General features: G+C 38.0%; 1 protein-coding gene across 1 annotated transcript; it reads left to right on the top strand.

The window, feature by feature from the left end:
• The first annotated feature begins 213 nt into the window (after positions 1 to 213).
• rnaseh2b (ribonuclease H2, subunit B) lies at positions 214 to 14,819 on the top strand. The gene is made up of 11 exons (XM_041807298.1): positions 214 to 400; positions 2,677 to 2,745; positions 4,409 to 4,516; positions 5,237 to 5,313; positions 8,579 to 8,693; positions 8,774 to 8,838; positions 13,388 to 13,493; positions 13,716 to 13,797; positions 13,889 to 13,934; positions 14,214 to 14,291; positions 14,652 to 14,819. Exons 1-11 carry the CDS (start codon positions 337 to 339, stop codon positions 14,760 to 14,762), a joined length of 921 nt encoding a protein of 306 aa, XP_041663232.1. The 5' UTR covers positions 214 to 336; the 3' UTR covers positions 14,763 to 14,819.
• Positions 14,820 to 18,172: the final 3,353 nt, after the last annotated feature.

Below are 18,172 nucleotides of genomic sequence, written 5' to 3'. Positions count from 1 at the left end.
GGAACATTCCAATACACTGGAAAGCAGGGGGAGCCGGACGATCTTAAAGTCTAACACAGTATCTTTTACGTAATTTTAGCGCTAGTTTCGACGCCAGATTAATAATTAGCCCTTTAAAAAGTATTTCATATTGTGTTTCTCAATAATACATTAAAAATTAGCTGAAATAGCAATAATAAACATAGTGGTTTCTCCTGTGTGACGAACGCAGGAAGCACAGGGAGACAGGCGCCTTTTCTGAGCTCATGTTGTCAGGCAAAAAGTTGCCGTCAAATAAGCATTAATTTTTAATCACCACATCAAAAGAGGTACACTCGTAAGGCTCACTTACATATTATGGCAACTAAAAAGAAGCGGACACACCGTGCAAACACGGACAGTTGGGTGGTCATTACCGCTGGTAAGTTAAAACACTTGGATAAAGCGTTTATAGAGCTAAGTAACCTAGCTTGGTGACTAACGGCTGTACGCTACATCAGCAGCATTCTATTGCTATTAAAACTTTGCCGTGCTTTGTGTGTAAAGTGTGTAAAATTTAGGCGGACTTGCCACCAGCCACTGACTTAACTGTATTCAAAGCTTTGTCAACACTGGTGTATGTTTGCTTGAAAGAAACAACAGTTGTGTAGAAGTTACCTCAGAAGAAGCCCATCTTATTTACAGAGCGAGACTGGTCCGCTTCAGCCCATTGTGTCACCACCATGTTTCTACAGTAGCCTAGAGAGGACAAAACACTATCCAGAGGTGGACGCTATTTTTAACTTCTAAAAGTGAAGCCAACTTGAAAGTGCCTTAAACCTGCGTTACTTCTAATGGTTTGCAGGGGGCGACTTATTAAATAAAAGCAAACAAGGACATTTATGCATTAACGTAATAAATATGTTTTTCAGCCTCATTTCCTAGTGTTAAGTCTTCTTCAATACATCACATGTGAATTTTGTAATTCATGGTCCAACTTACAGGTGCGTTTAAAAACAGAATATCGTGGATCAAGTTTATTTATTTTGCTGTGAGTTGATTAAAAAAATGAACTTTTAGATTAATCGATACAAGGTTAACATTTCAAGACTTTTTTGTTTCAATCATGATTACAGCTCACAAAAATCCACGATCTCTAAAGAAGAAAAGACACACAAACAATAGGGATGAGCGCAGCCTTCAGAGGATTGTCAAACAAAGCAGGTTCAAGAACTTAGGGGAGCTTCACATGACTGGACTGAGGCTGGAGTCAGTGGATCAGGAGCCACCACACACAGACGTGTCCATTAAATGGACTAAAAGCGTCATGTTCCTAGTGTCAAGCCCCTTCTGAACCACAGACAACATTATAAGCTTCTCACCTAGGCTAAGGTGAAAAAAATCTGTACTGTTGCTCAGTGGTCTAAAGTCCTTTTTTCAGGTGAAAGCCAATTTTGTATTTTATTTGGAAATCAAGGTCCCAGAGTCTGGAGGAAGAACTGAGAAGCACAGGATCCAAGATCCTTGGAGTCAGGTGTTTTCAATTTTCAGTCAGTGATGGCTTGTCATGTCATCTGCTAGTGTTGGTCCACTGTGCTTTATCAAGTCCAGAGTCAATGCTCATCTACCAGGAGATTTTTGAGCACTTCATGCTTTCATCTGTTAGGAAGCTTTATGGAGATTCTGATTTCCTTTCTCAGCAGGACTTGACACCTGTCCACGGTGAAGTCAAAACGACCAGAAACTGGTTTGCTGACCATGGTAGTACTGTGATTGGCCAGCCAACAGGCCTGACTTAAACCCCACATTTTGCTGGGGAAATGTCAGGAGGAAGATGAGAGAGACACCAGACTCAACAAAACAGATGAGCTGAAGGCTGCTATCAGAGCACCCTGGGCTTCTTAACTCCCCCATCAGTGCCACGGATAGATTGGTTCCATGCCGCATCACATAGATGCAGTAACTTGTGAAAAGGAGCCCTGACAAAGTAATGAGTGCATAAATGTGCATAATTTTCCAGAAGGTCAACATTTCTGTGTTATAAATCCTTTTTTTGGCTCTGTGTTTTGTGATGTTCAAATATTTTGAGATAGTGTTTTTTTATCATCAAGATTAAAACAAAAACAGTCCTCAAATATTTCATTTTGTGTGAGATGAATCTGGAATTTCTCAAAGTTTCACTTTAAAAGTTTAGTACTTGTCAAGGGGACTAAAACAAGACTAAACCTTAGTGCTGCTAGACATTCAGAATACATTCAATTTCTGACTGAAATGTGACTTAAACTAAAAGTATTTTTTTAACAAGGTTTTTATTGGGTTTTGAAGCAAAAGCCACAGTAAGTCTACAGAAAGTTTATTGTATGTTTCTTTTTTACATGAAACCCCCCCAAAAAACACTACATTCAGCACCCACCCCAACCACCCTCTTTCAGACAAAACATTAGATACTCTCTGTCAAATAATAATTTGAAGAAAAAAATCAATAACTGTGCATACATACAAATATCACACTGTCAATATAAATGTCTTAAAACGTAATGATAACAAAGCTTCATTATGGCACTGTCACAGAAATGCATTGTGAGAACACCTTTGTTTCAGATTTGTTCCAATAATGACTTGATGCATGTACATTTAATTTTCCATGGAGTTCTCTTTGTCTTTTTTTTTTTTTTTAATAATTAAAACTTTATTTCTCATTTGTTTTTGTGTTTACAGACTCTGTCATTGACACACAGAAGCATGACAGTGACCCAGCTTTTGTGAGACTAAGGAATCCCTCTACAGGTCAGTGTTAATCATTCTCACATCTTGGGCTGTATCATGAACTTTGGATAATTCTAAGGTCAGAAACCAACTAGATGATTTCAGAAAATATCAAATATTTTCAGAGACTATGGCAACAACTTGTTTTACTCAACCAGCTGTACAGAATCTTAAGATATTCATTTAATTGTCATAGAGATATAACAGCATATCCACATTTAAGGCAGTCTACCTTGCTTGGAAATTTTATTAAAAGAATAAAGGCTGCTTTATTTAGAGACATCCTGTTGAGTATACAGGAGGACCCACCCATGGATTTTTTCATGCATGGGTCTTGTTTTGTTTGCCCGGTGCACAAACAGGTGTACGCCCTTCCATATGCAGTTTTTCCCACAGTGAACTCACCAGCTGAGGTTGTAGCCTGCTTATTGGCTGGGACTGGGGCTTAGTAAATGAAACACAAACTATACATTAAAAAAACAAATAAGCACACACTTGATGTGTTTATTTATTAAAGTAAATGAAAGTGAATGCATACAATCTAAAATCTTACAATCATATCTTTACATTGAGTCATTGTTTTCACTGTGCAGTTTTTTTTATTAATGGCAGAGCTTACAGGAAACATCACCACATCACCATCACTATCCTGTGTGGTGTGAGAAAAACAGCTCCAGGGCCTTGCTGTGATTTTAGCCAGCTACTGGTGGACCATTGAGATGGCATGAATTAGGTCTGAATGATTTGAGAAGATAATCTAATTGCGATTTAATGTGCAATTATTTTTTAAGTTCCTCATCTTAGTATTTTTCAAAAAACACAAGCAGTAAATTGTTCTACATAGTAACCAGCACAATATTTGATCAAACTAAGGCTAATTGTGATTATTTTGACTCACATTGCATATTTGATATGAATGGTATTGAAGGGAATGCTCATTTTTATGTCATTCTCAATCTGATTAAGACAAACATGTACAAAAACACTATGACCCAAACCAGATTAGGTGTTCTGTGTATGCCTCATATTGTCCATGCCAGCATTGACCTGGAGGTAGAACAGCATGATAACTGACTTTGATTTGACCAGTCTTATTTACCAGCGATCAGTTAATGGAGACAGACTGGCAGGTGGCGTGATAGACTTCATAATGATATATTCATTCTCTGGATAATGTTGTTAGATCTAACATAGATCCCAGGACTACTGTTGGATCTCACATTGAGACAAAGGAGAATTTTTTTCCATCTGTTTTTTGTGTTTTCTGTGATGATTGTTCAGGCAGAAGGCACGTGTGTAACAATGTGTCATCAAAAGGGTAAAGTGATGCTGAATGTGAGAGATCTTTAAAATGCTTCACGAGGAATGAAATGGACTGTCAGACCTCAAGGACATGCACAGTACTGTTTAGTGCTATTTACTGAGTAAGACTTAGAGGAAGAGAACTTTAGAAGTCAGCCTTAAACTGATGATAGAATTACTGCAGATCAAATGGAAAATTAGTCCAAGCTGAGTTTCAGCCCTTACAGGCTGTATTACCATGATGCCAAAAAATGACTAAAGACTCATAAAGTACAGAACAGCCTGCGTGATGTTTTAAATCCGCAGCACTTTTAATCTGTGAAGGTATTTTGTAAATGTGGTAGTGAAAGTAACACTGTTTCTTATTTCTTCTTTCCCACAGATGCAGCATCTTTGTATATGCTGGGGAGCGGTAACGTTCAGCTCTTTGAGGTCAAAGCATTTGAAGAAGATTTCCACTCCTGGTTTGTTGGCCAGACTGTACAGAGAGGTTGGTTTTATTTCTCTTTACAGAAACAAACAACAGAACAACAACAAGAAATGAAAACAGCAGGTTTCCTTTCATTACCGCTAACAGTAAAATACATTTCTGGACAAAAAAATAAGGAAACAACAAACAGCTCTAAAGACACTGTAGAACCTATGGAAACACTACGCATGTTATGGTGATTTAATCTGAAAAACCCTGAAACGGTGTTCAAATATGACATAGTATGTGACAATGAAAGATGATTTTAGGAATTAGTTGGGAATAAAAATGTGAATACCGCTGGCATCAGGCCAAAACCTTGTATCTCCAAATTCACCACTTTTCAGGGAATTAAAAAAGTGCTGTATTTTCATTTAATTTAACACTATATGATCACAGCATCTTTTTGACACTTATACGCCTTTAAAATTGGTTTAAGCCCACTGGCAGGTGTAAAGGGTGTCCAATAGCACAGATTTTTGAAAAAAATAAAAATGAAAAATGGAGACACAAGGTTTTGGCCTGACGCCAGCGATATATAAGCATCTGCAATAGCCAACAATGACATGGGAATCTTCAGTCATATCCAATAAAAATCTTACCGCATACCTTATAGTCATAAAGTTGATATTGATAATAAAAGGAGATTTTCTACATCCTGGAGCCTCTTCTTTCATTTAAACTGTGTTCCTCTGTCATGAATTGATGTTGTTTTGAAATTGTTTCCTCCTTTTCTTACAGATGGGAGGCTTCTTTTTGTTACACAGATGGATCCACTCTATCTAATTTTACCCTATTTGATTAAATCTGGCAAAGAGGTAAGACACAGAAATCTGCATTCATTTGAATGCTGTTTCAGTGATGTTATGATGATCATTGTGGTGTTTGCAGTCTTGTTCTCTACCGTAACAACTTTGCCAATACAAGACAGGATTCCTCACAGAGTCTGACTTGATGTTTTTAATGCTTTTTAAACTTAATATCTAACTTGTTTGATATGTAAATGTTTGTAATAATAATGGTTAGTTGCATATATTAAATGGCTCTTAAGCTCTGTTCAGACCAAAGGTTCTTGCAACTGCTTATAACAGTCTACTGTGCAACGTTCTGAACACCTCCCAGTTCACACTGATGTGACTGAAGGGGATGAAGCATCAGTTTCGTAGCAATAGTCACTCAGTTTAAAGTGATTTATTTCTGAAGTTACTGCACAGTAAGTCTATCCCTACAATAGGGACAGTATTGCACAGTAACTGTTTTCCCAACATTTTTAACCATGATAGGCAAAACAGACTGTTTGATTCCTGATCACACACTAATTCATTTGTCATCAACATTGTAGCGTGGAAGCAAAATTACGTGGCACATATAAACACAAAAATGCTTTGCCAGCTCAGTCTTGTTGTAACAAAGGTATCTCACTGAGCTCCTACAGCCTTGAATTTCTCATGTCCTGCTTACAAGCTCAACAGAAAAAATGAGAACCTTTTCAACACAATATTTCTATTTCCCTTTTTCACAATCATCTGCTTCTTGGACTTGGTTACATCAGTCTATTTTTTCCTACGTTTCACACGGAAACTTCATCCTGTAACCAGTCCTGTCTTCTCAATCAGCTGTCCTTTTAAGCATGATTTGCAGCTGATGTAGGAGTATCTACAGGCTGAAGATTCTGAGCAAAAAACGTAGGACAAAATGGATCTAATCGTTTCCAAAATTCACAGCATGACTTGGTCTTATGAAACTGGTGTTCATAGCCTTTCAAAATGAGATGTATATTCCCCTTTTTCACGTTTGTCTGCTTGCAGCATCCTGCAAGCAGCTGCCTGTGACTTGACAAGCTTAGTCAAAGGCGCCTGCATCCGATGGCTTGATTCGAGCTTCAATGGCTCTGTTCAGACTGCTGCAACTCTCGCCAGCAATGTTCTAAAAACAATTGCATCACATGGTGAATTAGTCCAAACTGGGCTTTCTATGGCATAAATCTGTAGGAGGGTGATGATTTAAAAAGTTAAATGCATATGATGATACTTGAACTTTTTTTTTTTTTAAGATTTATTTTTGGGCATTTCTGTGCCTTTATTAGATAGAGGAGGACAGTGGATAGAGTCGGAAACAGGGTCAAGAGTGGAGGAGAGACATGCGGTAAAGGGCCTCAGGCTGGATTCGGACCCGGGCCGCCCGTGTACATGGGGAGCGCCTTTAACCACTAGGCCACCTGCTCCCCGTTACTTGAACTTTTATAAACGGATGCATGTGTTATCTCTGGATTGTGAGGCTTGTGTGAACTTTCAGTGTAGAGTCAGAAGCCCTTTACAGATTGATTTAGAGAACATCATTATGCCTCTGTAAATACACATTCCTGTACAACAGTGTATTATTGGTATCCTAATGTGTGGCTTCAGATTGTGTTACAGCTATGCTGAGGCATGAAAAGAGCAGTGTGTGCAACATAAATTTACTCAGACCTGGGTTATTTTGGCAGCTATTAGGATGTAGTCTTAGTTTCTGGATTTAAATGACTCTTAGTTTCAGACACTTTTGGAACCTTTATAGATTTAATCTATTTTTTAGTTGACGAAAACTAAAAAACATTGTATTTCCGTTTTAGTAAATATAAAGTGCTTGTTGTCTTAACTTTCAGTCAAGTCATTTATTTTCCTAATTTACCTTACCATACTGGAAAACTGAATATTCAGTGTATTCAGAAAATATTCAGACCCCCTTAATTTCTTTCAATTTTGTTAAGTTGCAGCCTGATGCTAGAGTCAGTTACACTATAGCCTCCTTCATTTTCAAATGGAAGAAGTTTGGAACAACCAGGAATCTGCCAAGAGCTGGTCGTCTGGCCAAATTGAGTAATCAGGGGTGGGGGGTGGGGGTTTCCTGAATAAGAAAACTGACCAAGAACCCAACAGTCACTGGCTGAGCTCTAGAGATCCTATGTGGAGATGGGACAGTCCCAGAAGGACAAATATCACTGCAGCCCTCCATCAGTGTGGTCTTATGCCATTCATTTGAAGTTTTTTTTTTGTTTTGCAAACTCCAACCATAGTGAATTTTACATTCGCTCTGACAGCACGTGAGAGCTTTCACCCCAAATGTACCTCCATCTTAAAATATATATATATCAGAGATCCTGAGATATACCATGTGTGTGTCATCCAGGGTGGGTAAAAATCAATAAATCTATATCTACACCTCCACTATTAGTAGGCACATGTGCAGGTTCATCTGTCTTGGCATAGCACCAGTACATGGAGGTGGGAGAGCATCAAACTGAGCTTATATAATAAAGATAGTGGCCTATGTGTTGAAACAGTTTCTTTACTAACAAACAGAACACGCAGTTTTCAGAAGGTTTGTCCTCATCACAAGGTTGCAGTTCTTTTCAAAGTAAAAGGGTGAGCTTTGCTAACACAGTATACTTCAGCTGCTGTTGTTTGGGACAACATGTTGCTGTATACTATAAATAAGAGTACAAGAATGCATGTTTTCCACAAGGGTGCATGTTATTGGTAGTATGATATTGGTATTGAATAGTATGTTGAAATGTAATGGGGGCTCCAACCAGGCAGATCTACTTATACAATAGTATCAATGATGTTCTGTCATTCAGTACTCACTCCAGTACAGTAGGTGGCAGTATTCACCTTTAAAATGTATAAATGATATTGTCTCTGTAAATTCACCAAACCTTGGCAGCTCCAAATGGAAAGAAATAGCTGAAAATAATCTGCATCTTGAGAAAATGTGAATGCTGTGCATAATTAGTGAAGGCTTTCATGCCAAATTGTTCAGAAAAGGATAAAAAGTGAACTGTTGTCTGAATGTGGTGTCTAGAGTCTAATGGGTTTAATGACCATTCTGCTCATAGTGCCAGAATGTTTCAGTAAGAGTTGTTAGAAATGGAACGTTCTAATGTTGAACATTTTAGCTTTTACCAAAACAGCAACATTATGCCTGCAACAAAGTGCAGACAGGACTTTAACTATATTTTCTATCAAATTTCTAACTTTGTCCTTGTACAGAGAAGTCAAAATTTTTGTTTAATCGCTTCTAAATCTTTCATCTGCTGCCCAGGGGAAGTTTCAGCCAGTGAATCAAGTTGTTATGGATGAAGAATTCCCAGCTTGTTCAAGGCTGCTGAGCTGCACACGTTCTCTGGCCTCCCTTCACCACATTGCAGAAGAAAAAGGTGAACTTCATGTTGATAGAAATGAATAAATCAAGGATAAAGCCTTTCCATTGTTTAAAACTTGTCTTTCATTCTTTCAGAGGTGGGCAGCCTGAAATTCCATCGGTACAGTCAAGAGAAGACACTGAATTGGTTAAAGAAGAAGGTAATTATCACAGATTGTATACATCCATGTAGCCTGTTCTTTCTATTTAAGTGTAAGAGGAAAGCTGTTAAGGTTAAGGCCACGAGTTTCCTTAAGATATAAATCAGTTTAAAAGACGGCTATTCAGTAGCAGACTGTCATGATACAATTTTGATTTTATAATTGGTAGCCTTAATGAAGAAGATAGTTCCATTAAATCCTATTATAACAACTCAAAGCTCACAAAAATAATTAAGATAACACCTACTTGACTTATAAGTTTTTGTTTTAGTTCATTACTTTCTGCACTGACGCAGTCCGAACAACGGTAGCATTGCATGTTTGCTGTCCACATGAGACATGCAGAAACATCTTCTCTGCAAAGACTAGCTAGGCTGTGGCTCTTTGCTCTTGTTTAATAAAGAAATGTGGTCCAGTTCTGATTATCTGCCACAATACTACGGCTACATCTCAGCTAATAGCTAGCTGAGTAGCTAGCACCCATTGGATACACTTGCAAACCTCATTTGTAATGATGAAAACTCATGCTGAAGCAGGCTAGGAGAGGAGCAAAAACATCTTCTATGTCATGAAAAGCTCTCATTGTAGCTTTTTGCTCATGTTTTGATACCCCCCCCCCCCCAATTTCACAAAGCAGTTGTTATACAACATCCCTTTCGGGTACAATTCAATTTCCACACCTAAGTTGTGGTTGAGAAAATGATCACTGCTAATCCATATTTTTAGTAGAATTAAAGAACAATTAAGTGGTTGGGGGGGGGGGCTTGCTCCATATCTTGATCTTTCTTGATGTGAAAAACACCTTAAAGTTTATATGTTAAAATAAAACAGAAATGTATATAATGTAGATGGTTTCATATTACAATCATATCCAATTCACAGAGATTACAGGTTTTACATATTCTGTCCATTTTTACCAAATGCTGAAAAAGATTCCCTTTGACCCTTGAAAGAAAATGACAATTTCTCCAGACTTTAAACATCCTGTACAATATCGATCCATTCTTCAATTGTGGGTGCTTCAGGTTTTAACCATTTTCTAGTGATAGTCTTTTTGATTTCTGCCAGAAGCAATGCCAGGAGCCTTTTATCTTTCAGAGTCCAGTTATCAAATGAAATGTCTTCTAAATACAGGGCTTCAAACTTACAAGGAATTTTCTCTGTAAAGATGTTATTCAAATGTTCACACAGCTGCTCCCAGAATGGTTTGATCAACTGACAACTCCAAAAAATATGATAGTGATTTGCATTGTTTGTCTCACAGAGTCTCCAACAGGTGTCTCCACTGTCCTGGAGTTTTTTCTGGGCCGGAGTTACAAAAAATCTAACAATGTTTTTCCAGCAGAATTCACTCCCATGTGTTGGAGCTTGAGGTCATGCATTGTAATTTGTTCATTTTTTTCCCAGTTTTCAATTGAAATGGTTATATTTCCTTCTTTCTCCCATTTATTTCTGAAATGGTCTGTATCACCCTGTTTAGACACTAGAATGCCATTGTATAATCTGGAATTACTTTTGTATATGAACTTAATTTCAACAAAGACAGAAACACATGGAAGAATCCTGATTCAGCTTTTTCCCAAGTTTCTTGTAGATTTTGATTAAAATAAGCTCCAACCTGCAAATATCTGTAGAAGTCATCCTTTTCTAAACCATGAGACGTCTAAAGTTCTTCAAAACTCTGAAACACCCCCTTCTGGATAAATGTTTAGTAGGTGGTTAATCCTTTTGAATCTCCCATCATTCTTGTTTGGCTTAAAAGCTGAGTCATAGGCACACCACCTGAGTATTTTGATCTGATTCCCTAATCGACATGCTTTGGTTATCTTATTCCAGGAGTATAAAATTGTGTGAAACATTGAGTTATGTGGTACCGTCAACTGCTCTTGTAAATCTTTATCCTTTAACACAGATATTATAGGTATTCCTTCCACAGATGTACCTTCTATCTCTTTCCATCCTGCTTTATATGACGGTGAACACAGACAGATTAATGGTCTTAGTTGAGCTGCCAAGTAATAGTCCTGTAGACTGGGAAGACCCAGTCCACACTTTACCTTCTTCAACAGCAGGATTCTTTTCTCTTGCCAAATATATTGTGAAATTAATCTGTCCCACTCTATGAGCTGCCTTTCTGGTATCTGGATTGGTAGGCACTGAAATAAATACAGCAAACATGGAAGAATATTTATTCTAACTGACTCTTTTCTAGGATATAAACTCAAGAAAGGGATCACATTCCATCTTTGTGTATCTGATTTTAACTTTAAGGTTAGGGATCTAAAGTTGGCATCAAAAATCCTGGAAAAAATCTTTGGTTAATGTGACACCTAAATATTTTATGGATTCTGCTTCCCAATTCCATCTGTACAGGTTCCTAATCTTGTTTGGTGGGCTGTAGTTTAGTGTTAAGACCTAAGTCTTGTTAATATTAACCTTTTAACCTGACAGTGAACCATGTTCCTCAAACTTTTCCATAAGTTTAGGTAGAGTTTGACTTGGGTTTGTTATAGTTAACAATAAATCATCCGCAAACAAGGACAGCTTTTGTTCACCAGATGTCATCAATACTCTTGTTCTGTCGAGCCTCTGGCTTATCTGCTGAATTAACGGCTCTATTAAAAGGGTGAAGAGGAGCGGCAAAACACAGCACCCCTGCCTTGTACCTCTTTCCAAAATAAATGAATCAGATAGATCTCTGTTAATCTTTATTTTAGCTGTTGGTTTATCATACAAGGCAGCAGTTACATCAGTTAGGGTCTGGTGGAATCCAAATTTAGACATTATATAGAAAGGACCATCTGACTGAGTCAAATGCCTTCTCTGCATCTAAACTCAGTACAAGGGTCTTTATTTTTTGTTGCACTGCATGACTCAAAATATGCAAGTTTTGTCTGATGTTTGGTCCTTATGTATTATGTCTGGTAAAAAAATTTGCAAGTCTCTGAGAAATTATGGCAGTAAATAATTTATAATCGATATTTAGAACACTCACTGGGCGGTAGTTTCCACAATTCATGTTATCCTTCCCTTCTTTAGGAATTACTGAAATGATTATTGATTACTTTTATTCCATAATTTATGCTAGTTATTTTATGTTTATTAGCACAAGGAAAACAAAATCCATTTAAATGATAAATGAATTAAATTTCTTTTAAGTTTACATCCTAGAGAAAAGTAATGTGCCATTATGAACACTATTCTTCCTCCCTTGTCAGTGTAACTCAGGAATAACAGATGTTTACTGCTGCTGTGTTCTCTCTAAAGGCAGAAGAAATTCAGAATTATCTAACAAATAACTAGAATCAAAGACTGTTTCACTTGGCTGGAGCTGAAAATGTCTTCTTTCTCTCTCCGTGCCTTTTTTGTGGGTGCAAAGAGTTTTTAATAGGTTTTATAGCCACTATAAACACTGTTAATAATTCCTGTGAAGTTATTTGTCTGATTGAAGCTCCATATTTTCAATCACATGCTTGCACGCTGATGTTTTGTCACTTAAGACGAGAATATTACCGGATTATTCAATAAATTAGAAATTAAGTTAGTGCACTACAACGCCCACTTGTGTGAAAGGGACAAAGCGGGAGTGAATATGCAGATCCTACATGGATATAAAGTGAAGCGAACAAGTGCAGGTAGAGTTCAGTTTATCACCTAAAATGATTTAAGACGTAGTCTCCTATAGATAGAGTGGCTCCACAGTGCAGACAAGACTGTGGCGGGATGCCATGGTCTGAGGCTGTGGTTCTCAAATGGTGTGTGCCTTGAGCTTGTCTTGGTGTGCTGTGGGAATCTGTACAACTGTAAGTAATTACTACAAGTATACAAAAACTTAAATTCAGTAAGGACCACTTTGTAAAAAAACACACAGGATATGTGGTTATAAAGTTTGTTTTAATTAGCAGTTATGACACTGATGAAGGCAGAGGCAGAATAAAGGAGGAGCTGGAGTGGAGGAGGGCTGTAAAAAGAGGCTTGCAGAGGGAGCAGCAAAACGTAGCCAGATAAGAGCAGTTTAAATATGGCAGCATGAGTGCGATTTGCCAATAGTGTGCTTTGAATGAATTAGCTTGCCATCAGCTGATGAGGGATTTTTGGCTTGATCTTAGGTGTGACTTGGGCAAAAAAAAGAAGTTTGAAAACCATTAGTCTAAGTAACTGGTATGAGACATGGTGACAGACATGGAGGCTGGCAAATCTATCTGCTTTGCAAGGTTAGCCTGTCTTGCCTAATGGTGTCTGAGGAGGCTAACAGCTAAAAGTAACCTCCAATAACTGGTTAATTCTCAAATAGCTAGAAATTGTATGCAATCTATGACAAAAGTGTGACACCGACTGTTGCAATCGTACAAAATGAGGTTATCTGACGATGCGCTGTTGTTGGATGGATGAAATTTTCTCCTCTCATGGAAAACTAAAGCATGAGTTCTTCATTCATTTAAATGATGTAAAGTAATCATTACCAGAGAATGCCACCCTTTGCTGATGTTGAAGTGCAAATTAATCACTGGTTTAAAACATAATAAAACGTTTTTACCTGTTGATGTAGGTGGAGAGGACGGTCACTGCACTCAAAAAGAGACAGATCTCCGTTGGTGAAGGAGTCAAATCTTCAACATTTGTAAGAGTGAAGAAAGAGTCTGACTACAATGAGGGTACGATGCTTCAACTCTATAAGACAATAAAGTGATAAAAATGGCTAAGCATTTAATTGGCCTCTTATCCTTTTTTCAGTCTGCTTGTGTTTTTTAGCAGCAGATAGGATGTTGACCAATACGTGGCAGTCATTTTTCATTCATCACATCTTTTTGTTTTGAGCTTCAAAACATTTCCCCAATTGATCAGCTGATTGGCTTTCTTCTGTCTTCATGATTCAGAGGACAGCCTCCGCTACGCCCATGGCCTGATTTCAGAGTACATCAGTGAAGACCTGAGCAAAGCGCTCCTCAGACATTTGGAGTGAGTGACATCTAACAAGCTTTATTAGAACGTATTTGTACAACAATATAAGGTTTAAACAGATCAAGCATGTTTGTTTTGTACCCCCCAGGTTACCGGAGCTCACAAGCCCAAAAGAGACAGAGCCTCCTTCAAAGGTTTTTTTTTTTATCACTGCATAATCTCTTCTTCTTCTTCTTCTTCATGCATTTAGACGCTTGGAGCAGGTTTCTTTTCCATCAGCTAACAGTCAAATAGTTGCTTTTGCATATTTTTGATCAAATCCTTCCATTGTGCCTCTGAGTTTTTACCAATACTTTGAAAGAGCTCTTTCATCGACAGTTTGAGGTCACGCTCAGCACTTGCTATCTGTTACTGTGGTGAAAAGTTTGGTGCTCTTTGTCATGAAAAGCTTTTCATACTTCCTTGTTTGGCAGAAGCGGAAACTTTCAGACAATCCGGTGGAGGCCGGAGAGGACTACACCAAATTCAACAGTGCAGATTTTGCAAGGAAAGTGAGTGTATACAGCAGCCCATCTGAATAGACTAAATAGTTATTAGAAGAATCTTTGATAATTTCTTCTTGATTTTTAGCATTATAGCCTTGGTGATCATTTGTTTGCTTTCATCTTGGACTCTTTTTTCTTTCTTTTTTCAAAGACCTTGAGCGATTGTTAGTTCTGCTCTTGTTTGCTGACTGCTTTCTCTCAGCTTTGTCTGCCTGAGTATACACATGGGTCAAAGGGGGCTTACCTTGTACGAATGTGTTTTCTTTTTCTCAGCTTGAATTGAAGTTGATGATAGTTAATGAATTCTCTGCAGTCTCTGTGCAAAGTCAACCAGTTTTCATATTGATTTTTCTTCCCTTACTCCAGCCGCCTAAGAAGATGACTACAGCTCAGAAAACTCTGGCCAAGGTGGACAAGACTGGCATGAAGCCCATGTCGTCGTTCTTCAGCCCCAAGGCCAAAACAGAACAGAAATGAATGATGTACGGCTTCTGGTTTGTAGATTACGTTTGTAATAAAGAAGAGAAAACCTAACAGTAATGTTTGACTTCTTTTTCTTAAATCTGAGACAAAAGTGAGCATTATAAGAGAAAAGAATGATGACCAAAAACAAGTTGTCTTTTTCTTCTAATGTAAGTTTTTGCATTTGTTTCATCATTTATCCCATGGACACATTTAAAGTAGACTCTCAAATGCTTCAAATATTTAATTGTGATCAATCTCAGAATATCCATGGTTAATGGTGATAAATCTCCTCTTTTGGTCACATTTTGCAATTCCCTTATTTTGCATCTAAATGTGTTTTTGTTTCATTTTAAATTTTTGTGCTCTTAAAGTAAGGTTAAACTTAACTTCCTGTTAGGATAAAGACCTGTTTTTATTTTGAAAGGAAAATAAGACCTTTAGTTAGATCAAAGATAGAATAAAGTTAACCAGAAAAAAAGGATTTTTGCTCGTCCACTCAGATGATGTTTTTAGTGAAAGGAGACAGTGTGGCTACTGGAAGACTTTCTAGCAGTTTAATCAAAATGGTCTGAAATAATAATGCATGTGATTTAATTTAAAAAGCATTAATTATAGACCTTGGTAAATTGGCCTTGAGAGGGCCTTCAAGAGGGCACTTTATTATGTTTAAATACCCATAGATGCATTAGAGAGGTAGAGAGGGCACTTTCATAGTGATTTTCAAACATTAGGGCACCAAAGAGGGGTGAATGCCTCTCCTGCCCTCTCTCTGAGTCCACCAGTGAGTGTAGTTTTACAGTCCTCTCCAAAAGTATTGGAACGGTTGGACCAATTCCTTTATTTTTGCTGTAAACTAAAAACACTTGGGTTTGACATCAAAAGATGAATATGACAAGAGATCAACATATCAGCTTTTATTTCCAGATGTTTACATTTGGATCTGATACACAACTTAGGAGATAGCTTTATTTGTAACAGAACACATTTTAGGAGCAAAAGTATTGGAACAGATAGACTTAAAATAGATTAAAGTGAATAAGAATTAATATTTAGTTGCAAATCCTTTTCTGCAGTAACTGCATCAAGCCCGTGACCCACTGACATCACCAAACTTTTGCATTCTTCTTCTGTGATGCTTTTCCAGGCTTTCACCACAGCCTCTTTCAGTTTGTTTGTTTCGAGGAGTTACTCCCTTCAGTCTCCTCTTTAGCTGCTAAAATGCATGCTCTATAGGGTTTAAGTCTGGAGATTGGCTTGGCCAATCTAAAACCTTCCACTTCTTGCCCCTGATGAACTCTTGTGTTTTGGCAGTGTGTTCTGGGTCGTTATCTTGCTGCATGATGAAGAATCTCCTAATCAGTTTGGTTGCATCTTTCTTTAAATTGGCAGACAAAATGCTTCAGTAGACTTCTGAGTTAATTTCTGCTGCCATCATGTGTTACATCATCAATGTAGATTAACAAGCCCGTCCCAGAAGAAGCCATGCAAGCCCAAGCCATGACATTACCTCAGCTGTGTGAGCTGGTGTGTTTGGGATCATGAGCAGATCCTTTCTTTCAACAAACTTTAGCCTTTCCATCACTTTGGTAAAGGTGAATCTTTGTCTCATCAGTCCATAAAACTTTGTCCCAGAATGTTTGAGAGTGATCTCTGTACTGGCCTGGCCTTCCTGATCTTCTTGCTAATGAGTGGTTTGCTGCTTCAGGTGTATCCTCTGTACTTTTGTTCATGAAGTCTTCTGTGAACAGTAGATGGAGATACCTTCACTCCTGTCCTCTGGAGGTTGTTGCTGATGTCACTAACAATTGTTTTAGGGTCTTTACAGCTCCCACAATGTTTCTGTCATCAACTGATGCTGTTTTCCTTGGTCTAAACATTCACCATTAGTGAGTACATCAGTGGTTTCTTTCTTCTCTGGGACATTCCTAATGATTGTACTGGCTATGGCAAATGTTTTTTCAGTGGCTCTGATGGATTTTCCATCTTCTCTTAGTTTCACAATCACTTGTTTTTAACCCATAGGCAACTCTCTGGTTTTCATATTGGTTACACCTCCAACTATACAGTATGCACAGGGGAAACCCAAATCTGAAACTGAGCATAGAGATTCAGCGCTATTTATTGTTTGAATAATCAGTGTAATAGGACACACCTGGGCAACAAAACACACCTGTCAGCCACATGTTCCAGTACGTTTGCTCACATGAAAAATGGGTGGGTTCAAACCAATAATATTTTCAATGTGCTGAATCAGATCCAGGCGTAAATACCTGGAAATAAAAGCTGAAATATTGATCTACTGTCTCATATTAATCCTTTAATGTCAAACCAAAACGTTTTTAGTTTTACTGCTTAAGGGTGCATGGGAGTGCTCAGGTCGCATACAACTACTTGAACTGTTAACTAACTATAGCCTAATGATAACCCTGGAATGTGAATGAATTGAAGCGCACTGATGAGTTTTTTGGGCTGCCATTTGATCTAACACTTAAAATAGGCAAAAAAAAAAAACTCCTCATGTAAGCCAAGTGTTTCATGTGTTTTGCACTGAGGAGAGGCTTCGTTTAACACTCTGCCTTTAAGCCTATATCGGTGGAGGGCTGCAGTGATGGTTGTCCTTCTGGAATTCCTATCTCCACACAGTATCTCTGGAGCTCAGTCAGTGACCACCGGTTCCTGGTCACCTCTCTTGCTAAGGCCTCAATTGCTCAGTTTAGCTGGGCGACCACTTCTTTGAAGAGTCCTGGTTGTGCCGAACTTGTTCCATTTGAGAGCTATGGAGGCCACAGTGCTCTTTAGAGTCCTGTCTCTGAGCTTTGCAGGCAGTTCCCTTGACCTCATGGTTTGGTTTTTGCTCTGACATGTTTTTAGCCAGCTGTGAGGCTTTCTATAGAGAGGTGTGTGCCTTTTTTCAAATCACGTCGAATCAATTTACTTTACCACCGGTGGACTCCAGTCAAGGTGTAGAAACATCTCAACAATGGTACAGAGAAATGGGAGGAAACTGAGCTGAATTTTAAATGCTGTTGTAAAGGGTCTGAATACTTCTGTCAATAAATTTAAATTCATTATTTTTAATTAAGTTGCAAAAATTCTTAAAAATATTTTCACTTTGTTGAAAAAAGGGACGTGAAGTTCTGCTTTAAGAATTCTCACTCTCAAAAAGAACTTCTCTGCATACTGAATTTTTTAGGTATGTTGGGTGATTGTGCAAGTTTTACACATTTAACTTTTAAGTATTTTCTGACTCAAATAATTTATTTCATCAGTCTAAGTGTTTCATCCTTCACAAGAGCCAAAAGCACATTTATTCCGACCTTGAAGGGTGCAGATAGATCAAGGGTTATTTTATATCCAGTAATGTGAGTGCTATAAAAACCCACTCACCTCTGTTGTGACAAAAAAGTGACACATAACCTTGT

Source organism: Cheilinus undulatus, linkage group 15 (genome assembly GCF_018320785.1).
Source record: "Cheilinus undulatus linkage group 15, ASM1832078v1, whole genome shotgun sequence".
NCBI lineage: Eukaryota > Metazoa > Chordata > Actinopteri > Labriformes > Labridae > Cheilinus > Cheilinus undulatus.
The sequence above is the reverse complement of the archived record's forward strand: the minus strand, read 5'-3'. Positions and strand labels throughout refer to the sequence as shown.

Excerpts from the sequence above, each read along its gene's own strand:
- rnaseh2b (XM_041807298.1), top strand. The coding sequence starts at position 337 with ATGGCAACTAAAAAGAAGCGGACACACCGTGCAAACACGGACAGTTGG. Across the intron at positions 5,314-8,578 it reads TGATTAAATCTGGCAAAGAG|GGGAAGTTTCAGCCAGTGAA; the intron begins GTAAGACACAGA and ends TCTGCTGCCCAG. Across the intron at positions 13,935-14,213 it reads AGACAGAGCCTCCTTCAAAG|AAGCGGAAACTTTCAGACAA; the intron begins GTTTTTTTTTTT and ends CTTGTTTGGCAG.